Source organism: Clupea harengus, chromosome 10, assembly GCF_900700415.2.
Source record: "Clupea harengus chromosome 10, Ch_v2.0.2, whole genome shotgun sequence".
Classification (NCBI taxonomy): Eukaryota; Metazoa; Chordata; class Actinopteri; order Clupeiformes; family Clupeidae; genus Clupea; species Clupea harengus.
The window spans coordinates 3,747,571-3,761,409 of NC_045161.1; the positions used below are offsets into that span (position 1 = coordinate 3,747,571).

General features: G+C 40.5%; 1 protein-coding gene across 1 annotated transcript in view; it reads right to left on the minus strand.

Annotated features, from left to right (window-relative positions):
- The window catches only part of LOC105913154 (inactive N-acetylated-alpha-linked acidic dipeptidase-like protein 2), a 242,130-nt gene that overhangs the window by 105,524 nt on the left and 122,767 nt on the right, over window positions 1–13,839 (minus strand). The window contains exons 3-4 of the mRNA XM_031575034.2: window positions 10,825–11,092; window positions 5,448–5,567 (exon numbers count right to left, since the gene is read on the minus strand). Of these exons, the coding sequence (XP_031430894.1) occupies window positions 5,448–5,567; window positions 10,825–11,092 (388 nt within the window). The remainder of the gene's footprint in view (window positions 1–5,447; window positions 5,568–10,824; window positions 11,093–13,839) is intronic.

The following is a 13,839-nucleotide window of genomic DNA, read 5'->3' on the forward strand; positions in this document are numbered from 1 at the left end:
TACACTTTATTTTTACTTGGGTGTCCTGGGCCACACTGAATGACTGCCTACTCAACTGACGTTCTCTGCGGAAGCGGAAGTATGTACTAATTTGTGTGCCAACGGCATCATCTTAAAAAAAGAACATTGTTCTTTTTTAAATTTTGAAAAAACCCATAGAAATACATTACAAGTCCATCCAACATCTTGGGCCATTTGGTTTGCCTGGAACACATCGGCGATGGCTGTAAGCTATAAAGGCTATATTTTATGTACATTGGCCTACTTGCAAATAATGCTTGCGATTGTCTACTATCCGTTCGTTGGAAAGGAGACGGATCGTGTAATGGAGCCTTGCCAGCCTACCTCCACTGCTGGAAGACTGGGCCTTAGCGTGAAAATCATACACTTCATTTCTTAATATAACAATCACATGTATAATAACGACACAATCGGAGAAGATAGTATAACTGCAAAACATTAGAAATAGTTCAAATATGAATAAAGTGAATCAAGATTGCAATCAAAATTGAAGTTTGTGATGAAGAAGCGAGAAACCACGGTTCAAAAAGTAGCAACCTTGCGATCTTACCACTCCAACGAACAAGAAGAAAGCAATCCTCCCACCCAACCACCCACATCTTCCGACTGAGAATAATCCATAAGGAACGTTTATTCCAGTAGCTAAGAGTCATGACAGTTAGATAAACCTTAAATTAGATAAACCTTCACCTGCATGCACATACTAATTTCCCCTTATCCCTAGCACTTGGCCTGTGAGGACAGCCCATCCGTCTTCATTATGCAAAATAATCAACTGATATCACACACAATGCATACCATAATTCAAGAATAATGGAACGCGAATAACATGTTATTACCTCATTTTGTGAAGTTAGGCTTTTGCTTTGTGTGTGTGTGTGTGAGCCAGAGAGAATGGATGCGCGTCTGACAGTAGCGCAAACTCCTGGTGTCCATAGGCTATACGGCAACCGGCGCACAGTGTCGCACAGGACAGCAATATTTCAATTCTACAGAAAAGATGAATCACTGTCTGGTTAGCAAAGATTTGTGTATGTAGATAAATCTTGTCATGCATTTTCTATGAAGTTACACCTTGGATTTGCTGACAGTGATTAATCTTTCCTGAAGCAAGACTGCACTTGTGGCACTGTCATGCAAAATAACCTGAAAACACATTATGAAAACACAAAGTTCAAGTAACCCTATGATTCATAAGACCTGTCTTAAATTAACCCTGTACTGTTAAATAGGTTATTGGTGTCCAGGACACCTTGAGCCCAGTGACTGTATGAAACCATGAGATGTAAAACGTAAAGTAATTGAAAGGTAAACAGACAGTTGATGACCCAAACGCAAATATTTATGTAGGCTAGGGGCATGTTGGCTATACAGTCTCACGCCTACTTGGCCTGAAAAACAAGTCTGTTGGAAGTAGAGCGGGGAAGTGAGATCCGATCACAAGCGACTCGAGATGCATGTGGAGAGGCATTCTAATGGCAGGCATGAACTAACACAGTTAGAGCTGGGGGTGACAGTGGTACAGGAGGTAGAGAAGTCGTTTAGTAATCAGAAGGTTGCTAGTTCGATTCCCTGTCGAAGCGTCCTTGAGCAAGCCACTGAACCCCTAATTGCTCCTGATGTGCAGTGTGCCATCAGTGTAAATGTAAAATGTGTATACATTGTAAGTCGCACATATGTAAGTCGCTTTGGATAAACGCGTCTGCTAAATGTAATGTAAAGCTGTCCACTTGTGATCGGATCACCCAGGATGCATGTCAATGCCATGTGTGAACAGCCTATTAGAAAAACATTCTGCATTGGCCGGGAATCAACCCGGGTCTACTGCTTTTAAGGTGACGATGCTATGGGACGTGCACAGGAGGGGGCTAAGGTTGCCCCTCCGAAGGAAATATATATATTTTTAAAATAGTATTATGGCTGCAGAACTTCATGTAACCGTCCAGGGGACGGGGCGTGGCGGCGGCGGTTAGTGTGAGAGTTTCAAGTGATATAGGCAAAATATGCGTCCAGGGGACGAGGGCGTGGCGGCGGCGGTTAGTGAGAGTTTCAAGTGATATAGGCAAAATATGCGTCCAGGGGACGGGGGCGTGGCGGCGGCGGTGACAAAAATGAACGTGTTGCCCCTTTTTTCCAGGGCAGAGCAACTGCCCTTCAAAATTCCTGTGCACGTCCCTGCCACTATATCACCGGTATTGCCATGAAATGTTACACACCAGAAAATCCCTGATAACAGCCAAATATGTAAATTTAATAGCATGGATAAAATGAAAGCTTCTCCCTCTATAAACTTTCATTTAAAGGCCGGGAACAATCTGGTAACCGGCCAGATATGTAAACGTAATGGCACTTCACGCTCGATGATCTTTGTTCGTGACCTATGCCAACTACCATCGGCCTACCCGTACAGCTGGCAGAGCGAGTAACAACACAATTAGCAAACATTCCACCATTCATTTCAATGGGAAAAAGGAGGGATAAAAACGACAATAACAGAAGCCCGGACAGGGGGGCAGTGCAACCATTTTTACAAGAGCACTACATGGGATTAGGATGAACGTGCCAGAGTTGGAGCGGTGTTGAGATTTCAAAGGCACTAGGAGCAGAAGTATTCCCAAAACATGAATGGAATAAACATAAAACATAACAAATCATAAAGAGCAATAGTGTGATTGCATAAGCAAAATAACGTAATACAAATGTCTATATGTCTACATACATACATCTATTCTTTCATTCATTCATGCATTCATGGCTGGTATCCTTTTAAATAAAATTACAACTAATGGAAAATGTCAGTTTATAGTGCCATATGCTAACATGGAAATTGTTAGTGAGAAATCTAATAGTAGTGAGGGAAGAATTAGGAATTAGCAAACAGGAAAGGCATACGTTATGTTACTCTGTGCACCCTAAATAGCAGGCTGCGAAGATGTACAAAGGGTAAATCGTTTTTTGCAATCTTAATTCTTATAATGGTGAGGGAATAGCACATTTCTTTTGTTAACTAATGAAGCTCTTAGGGAGGCTCCAAACACTATTAAATATAGGCAGTGTATAATTTGGCCTCATTTGCATCTCTGCATCCATCTCCCTTTCATGACTACAGTCCATTGTGGTGAACGGTGGAACATTTGTACCACACATCTATCGTATTTCATTATACGCAGGAACACAAAAGGAAAGCAGACGCCACAAACAATAGCTAAGACCTGAAGCAGAGCACGGTTAAAGTGTTGGGCCATTAGTCCGATCATTATTAATTCATCTAGCGTTTGCATAGGGAACACATCTCAGCTCAGGTTAGTCGAGGTTTATCTGTGAAGAGCGACAGTGGTACAGTGGGTGACAGTGGTACAGGAGGTAAAGAAGTCGTTTAGTAATCAGAAGGTTGCTAGTTCGATTCCCTGTCGAAGCGTCCTTGAGCAAGACACTGAACCCCTAATTGCTCCTGATGTGCAGTGTGCCATCAGTGTAAATGTAAAATGTGTATACATTGTAAGTCGCTTTGGATAAAAGCGTCTGCTAAATGAATAAAAAAGAGTTCAGGCTGTTTGTCTGCCACCACAGATCACATAGTTGAAAGGCAGGATTAAGACTATTCTTGAACTGTTGTGACTGTTTATCATCTATTGATTACAGACTAGTGGAATTGAGCAGTTACGTCTGATACGTCTCTGTCAGTTCGAAGAACATTGAACGAGAACATTTTGAATGCTTAAACATTCAGTGAATAGCCAAGCATCGGGTATGTAAGAACGCCATCTTCTGTCATGCCTTTCAGTTTGAAGATATGATAGCAAATGCAATAGGGCCATGGTGAGATTTCAAATAGGTATCACTAGCCTGATGAAATATATTTGGACTGGATATTTGAAACTGGCTAAAACAAGAAGCGTTAAAATCCTTGCTACATTACAGGCATGAATAATGGACTGATTAGCAGTGACTTTGGCATGCCTTTCATGCTTCTTACATGGGCAGAGAAAAAAGCCGAGAGTGAGTCCTTCTCCTGGCCCTATCTCCTTCAGCTCACCTTCCTCCATTTTCTCTTTTCGCAATCCCATTTATCAGAGGGATCTTCAACTTTGTAGAGCAATATAAAAGGAAAATCTTATTGTGATTTATATTCATGGGAAGACTTTTTTTTAGAAAATATAAAGAGGGATATAATCTTTAAAAACATTCCATGTTCACATGACCCAATGATGTCCCTTAGGGAAAGAGGCAGATAAAAGCATCTTTGATAATGTTCTGAGGTATTGTGTTCACCTTACTATGCCATGAACTGCTTTTTCACCGATACCTAATAATCATAGTGATCACAAGTCAACCTTTCATTTGGGGCTCAACCACAAGCCAATGACAAAGAACAAGGGGTCAAAGGACATCAATAACAGTGGCTGGTTTGTTTTCAAATGCATTGTAACCTTCAGCCTAATTAATAATAGTTAGCTCTACAACTGATCAGCTCTTATCAACTGATAACTCTGTAGTGGAGAGAGAATGGCAAGGGAGATAAATGAAACAGACAGATTAAAGCTTAATAAATTCAGATAGCCAAAAGATAAGAATATAAAATTGAATACAAATCTATTAAAAATGTTTATAGACACATTTTCCCAGAACCTAAATGTGATATAGCTTACTATTCCATTATATTACAAAGTTAAGCTAAAAAAGGTGTTCATATACTAAATAATCATGGCTCTATGCTACTCCAAACCTTTTCATGGTCAGCATTAATTAAACTACACTGCCAGTCACCTTCACCGCCTAACTTGACACTTTATTACTTGGGTCCACATTCATCAATCTAACTGCCTTACTCCTTTAAACAAAATCACAGAACTGTTTTACAGATAGAAAATTAAAGCCGAAAGACTTTGAACATAATGAAAATAAATCTGACTTTCAAAATCACATTAGTTTAATAACAGCTTGTTTATTCATTTAGTTTGGCTTAATAGCCTCTAATCCAAAGGAAGTGCAATCAAAAGGAAGGAAATGTGCAACCATTTTAAATGGCCTTGTCATCTTTACACTCAATCACCTAATTACTGTTTGGTTCAGCTTCACCGCACTCGATGCCTTTATCTCATTAGTCTTGCAACAACAATACAAAAATGTCAGGTAAGAGCAATTTTTTTTTTCTTTAGCACTTGAGCAACTGCCCTAACCATATTGTGAGGGAATCCCATTGGGGGTTCATTTAATGGTAATTACTCACATGGTAAGCATCACATCAAAGTCAGGCAGGTCATCAAAAAATAAAATCAGTGTTAAAAATCACATTAACAGCAAACTATCCATTCCCACAGACATCAGTTTTGAGGCACCTTTCAAACTGCCCTGAATTATCAAAGTACAATTCTATTTACAAATCTGTCGGCAATTCAATTTTAATCATGAAAATATCTCCTTACCTTATATTGTAATGGTGCTTGCCCAAGCTTCATTATTGCTATTTTGTTTGTGAGATTCCGTGAGGCCTTGGCTTTGGTCAGGTCCTTCATGCTGCCATACTGAACATCCACAACCTCTGCCTGAATAGACCACAGAAAAGGAGAGACTTCAGACCAGACCTTTCTAGAGACACCCACCCTTTAATCAAGTTGGATTAGATTAGATTCATTGTGCTTATCATTGAGATCAAAATATCCTAATAGCTCTTGTTTTTGTAAATGGTGAGACCAAATGTCTAATAATTAAGGGAATACACATCTTCTAGTGTCCATGGGCATTGATGTGAAAGTTACTGAAAAGTCATTGCAAGTTCAGAAGAGAAGAGAAGGCTATTTAAGGGCCCCGGTACACAGCAGGAAATCAGTTGCAGTATTGTACCTGGGCTCCAATTCATTTTTCATAAGACCTGGGGGCAAATGAAATGTGATGGCAGCGTGAGGAGAGCCCATCTCGTTTGCATCCAGTGAGCAGGGGAATTGTAGATTTATCACCATTGTCAGTACTCGCATCATAAAAGTGCTCTGTTAAACTCCCTCGAACAGAGACAGAATTGGAAAACGACAGGATTAGCTCTTTGATGATTTTTTTTTTTCTTTCTTTTTCACTGCCAGTGAGAGGGATGAGGTTTTGCAGCACATAGTCCTTTGCTGTCCAGAATGCATTTTGTCCATTCAACAAAATCATTCACTGACTTTCTCGGCTGTTAAAAAAAATGAGATGTTTCCTCTGATTGAGGTATTGTACAAACACTGGCGCTTAATTATATGTTCTTTAGGGAAGCGAATAAAATAACGCAATATAAGTTTTGGGGATGAAAGAGGAGGAGGAGGAGAGACAGAGAGAATTATTTTTTAATTCTTTTGAAAGTGTGTAGGAATATATATAAGTTTTGTCATGATTACACATGTATATAAAATGCATCAATGCAGAAACACAAGAAAACAACAAATGCAGAGAACAGAACACATCCACACACACACACACACACAGTGACACAAACACACAGACACATGTACACACACCTTAAAGTGCCCAGGTTTCAACCCAGAGTAATACATTTCACACTTTATTTATACTTGTTCACAAAGGAATGCTATTACACGAACCCGGGAGCACATGCCCAATAATGCAGGAAGGCTGAGGTGATGCTGGTGAGTGGAGGGCACCAATCAGGGCGTCCCGTGGTGAGATGCGGGGACGTGAGGACAGGGCTGGCAGGCTGTCCACACACGCTTTACCCTGGATCGCTAAATTACCCAACATATTTATCCCTCCACAATGCAGCTTTTCATTTCGACTGGGGCTGTCAGGGGCCTGCTTTGGCACGGGCTCGTGTGTTTAAGTGCCATTATGTGGGAGTTAACACAATCACAGTCAGGAGGAGGCCGTTGGCTGGGCCGGTTGCTACCGCACAACGTGCATCTGATGAATAGGCATGCACATCTCCGAGGGCTGGCTGCACAGAAACAATGGCTAAGTAAAATGTATCTGTCTGTGGGAAATTAGATTAGCCTCAAATCAAAGGAGGTAAACAGATTAGAAACATTACATTTCAATGTGATCCAAATTTCACTTTTTTAATACTCTCCAATGGCCTGTTAGCATTATCTGATCCTCTGAACAAAGAGGTGTGCATGGTAATTGTTCATCATTTCAAGCGTGATTACAAAAAACAAATGTGCGTTTATGCGCAGTAAAAAAAACGTTTATGCGCAGTAAAAGAATTTCCAGTGTGAAGAAAAAACATTTAACTATGTATACACTACATTATTGGTGAAGGTGCTCTAAACCTACTTACATACAGACATACAAGACTTACTGTAGGTAAACAATTAGATGTGATACAAAATAATAATAAACCAACACATGATACACACTCAAACCCCCAAAAGCAGATCGACAGTGACATTAAACTGCAGATCAACATTGCAAGTGACAGATGCAGATCATGGTTATCGGTCTGAATGAGCTAATTCTATGCAAACACGGTCACTTTTCATCTGTCCTCTCTTTGAAGAGCTGTCCCAACAAAATATGTCACAATAACATCTGACACACAAAAAAAACAAATAAACAGAAACTCCAACGGGGGCAAAGGTCAGCGTTTCATAAGTCATGTTGGTTCCCCCAGTCGTACGAAAAAGAATGCTTCCCTCAATATTACAAACAAGAGACATAGTTAAACACACCTAGAGGCTTTGTGGCGTGTAATGGGACAAACTCCTATGAGCCTATGAATATGTAGAACCTTTTCACCCATTCAGACTTGATATGGTGTGGTGAGCAACATCATAGACACCTCACAAAGATGGCTAACACTGAGGGACCAAGGAACTGTGACTGATTACCCTGACTACCCTGGGGAGTAAGGGGGGAATCTAGGAAGTATGACTTCCTTGTCAGATGAACTGAACCTTGGTGGACTTACAGAGGCTTTGGAAGAACAAGCAGGCAAGCTCCTCCACACATAGGAAAATGACACTGTAAGGGGAATGATTGCTTCACATTAAGCAGTACTGAAATAACCTTGAGAACAGGGAATTTATTAACCTTGTTTAATTATATTCCATTTAATTAAAAGGGAGAAAAAACACACAGAAGGTGAGTTAACAGCGGAGGAGCAATGCAAATACAAGACTGTTGAACAGTTTGAGAAATGGAAGAAGACAGTTACAAGGGACAATTCAACATTGAGTGTAGCTGTAATAAAATTCATCCAAAGGGGCTACATTTAATAAGAATAATGAACTGAAAAATCGGAGCTGCAAGGCCAATACAGTGTACTCTTTTTGTCTGAAGCAAGAACATCATGTTGGAGTATGGCACACAAGGATCATTACGGGGGCCAGGAGAACATCATGTTGGAGTATGGCACACAAGGATCATTACGGGGGCCAGGAGAACATCATGTTGGAGTATGGCACACAAGGATCATTACGGGGCCTAGGAGATACTGTGCACCACATGTCACTCATAACCCTCTTTTTTAGGTAGTCGGACATGCCTTGATGTTTTTGTATATTTCCTCTAACCAAAAACATTGATGCACAAGTGGCATATATGTATAAGATTAAAGGTTTCTGGGGGTGTTCTTTTGGGTGTTTCTGGGGGTGATTAGGACAAAAAACTCGCTGAGCTTTAAAGGCATATTGACAACACGAACAAAAAACAGGGTTAACAGGTAGACTCAACTGGTTTGCCATTAGAACTAGTTCTGCCATGAAATGACACTGTCTTCCTATGAAGTAGGGAGACGGACATCTTTAATGTCCTGTGCGCTGGAGAATGTAGCCTGCTCTTCGTTATGTAATGAGTAAGATGTCAGAGTGAAGAATGCTTTATCAAAAAATCTAAAGACTAATCTAAATCTAATGAGCCATGGAAGACAGAAATGTAATATTTGTATGTTTTGCTGTAGAAATGCTAGAAAAAATCAGACATGTGGCAGAACAGTGGTTCTTTGCATGCTAGTAACTGATTAAATACAAAATTATTTTGGTCCCACATTATCTAAACTGTTAAAAAATATATAAACTTAAAGCCTGGTTAACGTGTTAATAAGAGAGGCCATGGGAAGCTCTGCCTGCACACAATGTGTGATTGTGATTGGTCATACGCTTTACTATTGGCACCTTTAAATTGAGTGACCTAGACAGCGGCATCGGTATAAGAAGAGTTGCCACTGACTGTGTTTACAGTGGGTTATTTTAACTCTACTCTGTTTTAGTCGTTATTAACAGCTCTCATTATTGGACAAATGAAGTTGTGTTTACATGTTTACATTAGTTTGAGTTGGCGGATTCAAAACTGTTTCCCAGCCAGGATTGCCACAGTGCTTCATTTTCACAGGTTCAGCTCAGTGACACACAAATCACGTCTGCAGTCTTGCCCTGTGTGGGTGTGTTGTTGATGGAGCAGTGTATTGTGGGTTGTTGCTGATGAGAACACTGTCCACATCCTGCAGTCTGACTTCTCTGATCAGCACGTAATGTCTGCTGTGTCTGGAGAACTGCCTTGGGTTGGGTAAAGGTGAAGACCACTTTTTTCCTCTTCAGAATTACACATTAAGAGATGATGAAGTTCATTTGGCAAGAAGATTGTATATTCTGCTCTTTCACTATACAAAAGGCCCTCCAATTACCTCTAATGAAAATGAAGTCTGTAGTTAATGTCTCAACAATTTAATTCTAAGTAATGCTGTCAGTTTCAGACTAATTTAGAACCCAGTAGTTTTAACTTTTTAATTTGTTGCTTGTTTGAGGAGATTCAATTAACTGTCACACTGGGGGAAATGTATCCTATTTAAATTTGTACATCATTTGTAAAATAGTCTCCAAGCATTTGATTTTTTGATTTAAATAAGATAGAGGATGCGTATTAAGGAGATACAGAAATTACATCAATTTAGGTTAAATTATAGGTATACAAACCAGAATTATTTAAATGAAAAGTGATGTGTTTCCTTATGTAAATGGAAATCATTCAATTTCACAAATCTGCTTAAGGTGCTATGTTCTGCTTCTACATCTAAAAATGAAGACCTTCATTCTGAATGTCCTTTTCTGAGGGGGAGCTAATCTAAAATTCATGTCTCGACATGTCACAAGTGTCTCAGTTTTCCCACGACATGCACTAAATCTTTAACAAACTCCGTAGATGAGTAGAGTGGAAGTGAATTGCTCACTGACTCCGGTGTCACTGTGGCTTGGCGAGGGGATCCAATGTGTCCCACACACACGGCACATTAAAATGGACTCGGCCAGCATTCCATCAATCAAGATAGCCATGTTTGCTTGTTTTCCTTCTCCCTCACTTGCTTTTTGTTTTTTTTGCCTGTAACTGATTTTGAGATATTGCAAATGGTGTTTAATTCAAAGGCGCAAACAGAGAAGCATATGAAAACAGCTCGGTGATGGATGACTTTGACCCTTCTTCTAGGGGACTGACTTCAAAGGACTAACTCTAGGCAACTACGCATTTTGAGAAAAGCAAGTTTCTCTCTCCCTCTCTCTCCTTCTTGCTCTCTCTTCCCGCCATCACTTCAGGTTGCTGGTCTAACTTGAAGGGGGGGAATAGCGATACATCTTCTTTTGACACTCGCAGTCCTCTCTGGAGACAGGACGCATAACCTCTAAAAATAGCTTGAGAATATTGCATAGGCCCCGTGAAACAGGGGGGCTGCCTTGCATAATGGTTTAAATTAACCTTCACAGTGGAGGACACAGCCTGTGCCTACACACCATAAATACTGAGATTCCCTTCCCTGATTGAAGAAAACACTTGCAATTGTCTTTGCCCGTGGGGGGTGAGGGGGAAATTGTCTGTTGAAACACGTACCTCCAGACTTCCCACGGCAGAGTAGGCAGCAAAGGAAGGGTACGGGTCTGTTGCTGGGGGAGGACTTGTGGCACCACACTCCTCTCCGTTGGGCAGAAAACACTGATTGGTCCGCTTGTCAATGATGGAACTGGGGGTGGGGCCGGGGTGGCTGAGGAGAACAGTGTGATTGGACAGCTGGACGTCCCTCAGGCCCAAATCTCTCCACCTCTGCAGAAGAAGTGACACTCTGGACAACTCACTTTTTTCTGACCATGAGCTAAAACTCCTGTTGAAAGGAGAGAGACAGAGAGAGAGAGAAAGAGAGAGAGAGAAAGAGAGAGAGAGAGAGAGAGAGAGAGAGAGAAAGAGAGAGAAAGAGAGAGAGAGAGAGAGAGCGAGAGAGAGAGAGAGAGAGAGCATGTACCAGCATTAGTGACATGTCAGTGATAGCTGTGATGGGTTGTGGTCATGAGTCACTTATCATTTAGTCCTATAACTATGAATATCACATTAAACTTTCTTATGTTACCTTGGAAAAACGGTTAAGGAATTTTGATAGGTGACACTGTACTTCGTGCTTTACTTAGTAGAACTCAAAAGCAATATGTTTTCAATATCAGTAGTTCAATTAATTAATGCTTTAAAATAAGAACTAGACCTGCAGATAGCTAGCATTTGTATTGCTATTAGCGGAACACTAATATTATTACTATTATCAGTATTCATATAGATTCATAGGGAAGATATGTTTGCTTTATTCTTCAGCATCGGCTATAGTACCACTAACACATGCTTGTGAAATAATAATTTTACACTGATTTATTATACAGGTAATACCAAGGTCTCTGGAGAAGAGGTCCAGCATATGTTCCACATGGTTAGGTGATCTGTCCAGTCGGCAGAAATGTTTTTCACTGATAAAATGCCACATGGGAAAGGAAGGGATTCACAGACTTGAGCACAATGAATGCTGGGAATGCTAGACCTTTGGAGCATATAAAGGAAGTTTAGCAGCTGTTACTTGTAGTAGCAGACCCTTTAGGTGATCATGAACCAAAATGAACAGCTAGAACACTGTGAGGGTGAGGCGGCAGAACTCCTGGGTCAATGAGGAGCAAGAGATTTTGGGACTCAAGTTTTACTTGAGGCGCACAACCTTGTGACCACAGTACCCTTTCTCCTACTTCATTTCATTAAAAACTCAGGGGTGTCTTTTTTTTACAGAGAATAACACTTTCATCTTCCTTTAGAAAGGGATCTTCCATCTACTGAAGCGTACTATGAAGTTAACCATCTCTTTTTTTGTCTGGAAATCATTTTTGCAAAGTATAACAGCTAGTATTTATATGTGCAGTTATGCACTGTAAGCTTCCCAAAACATCTTTCAAAACACCCATTGAATAAACCATCATCCATGGCTTTATTTACACATTGGTGAACTGATTTGCATGCATTATCAAGAGGGATCATTTGACAGTAAACATGAAGAGGTAAATGTACGTAATTTCAGGAAAGCCTCCATGAAGGGAAAGTGATTTACTGAGGTTGTCTTCCCTAGTATCTCTCTCTCTTTGTTTGAGCAGCAGCTTCACATGTGGCCTGGCAAATTCAGTAGCTGTCTAATTTGTGGGTCAAACTGAATTTAGACCAGCTGTACTTTCCATCGCGGAGAAGGAAAAGCCAAGGGCGAAAGGAAATTAGTGACTGAAAATCAAATTTGGTTGGTTTGGGAGAGTTCCCCTCCTCCAAAGCTATCTGTGTGGTTGTTTAGATCCCAACATGTAGGAGGTATTTAGTAGGGGTGGGGGGGAAAATCGATTTTTCGATTCCTCTCGATTCTCTCTAGAACGATTCTGTCTCGATTCATAAAAGTTCATAATCGATTTTTTTAATAATAAAAAAAAAAAAAAAAAAATTATAATTTTTTTTTTTTTTTTTGTACACATTCATTTTGTGTTGAAATGCAAGCGGCATCGATTATTGCAGACTCTGAGTAGAAAACTCAAATGTTTTAAAAATGGAGATGCATCGATAATCGTTTTATCGGTTTAGAATTGATAATCGATAATCGGTTTAGAATCGATAATCGGTTTAGAATCGAGAATCGGTTTAGAATCGAACCGTTGACCTCTGAATCGGAATCGAATCGAATCGTGAGGTGCCAAGAGATTCCCACCCCTAGTATTTAGTGTGACCCATATCTGATGGCAGTGGAAACACATATACCAGTGCATCATCTAAAGGAGCCTGACTTCCACAAAAGGCATGGCTGCCCATATCCCTGGAAATCTCGACTACAAAATACAACTAAGACCCCAGTCAGCAAAGCTCTGATGGATTTGTAAGGGGCTAATCATCATTAGGCTAATTACAGGATTGTTGACTTTGGAGTTAACATGCTTATTCCATGAAGGCTTTGTGTGGTCTGCTGATTATAATACAGCAAACTTTCTGCCAAAGCCAGGGACCAAAATCCTGCCCACCACAATTATGCACAGATCTCCATATCCTTAATAATCAATACAGCCATTCATCTCCCAACTCATGCATGCTTAAATTTAGAGTATTATACATCGAGAGTCGTTGCAGTAAGACCATTCTTAGAGATATAAAGCGCCCTTAGGTATAGAGATTTCAAGCTGAAGGTATTTGACACCTCCAAGCAAGGTTTCATCATGGGTTCAAGAGGTCTCTCATAAAGCTGGTATTCCGCCAAGAAAGTAGGCAACGCTGCATGCATATTTCAGCTCACTTAAAGGTTCTGTGGCGCAGATATATGTCGGCCTGTTCTCATTGCTTACAGAGCTGGGTTTCTGAGAATCCCTCTACTTGATTAGCCCAGTTGCTAATTACAAGTGTGTGATGTGGGGCTGTGCACCAAAAGTCACAGACATCAGAACGGGAGCCCATGCGTGGAGTTCTCAGGAGCATCCCCCTTGGCTATGCATGGGTGCCTCCGTAATCTAATTAAAGTACTGCCACGCATGGCCAACCAGCCTGATTCTTTCTCTGTCTCAGGAAACGTGACCTTAA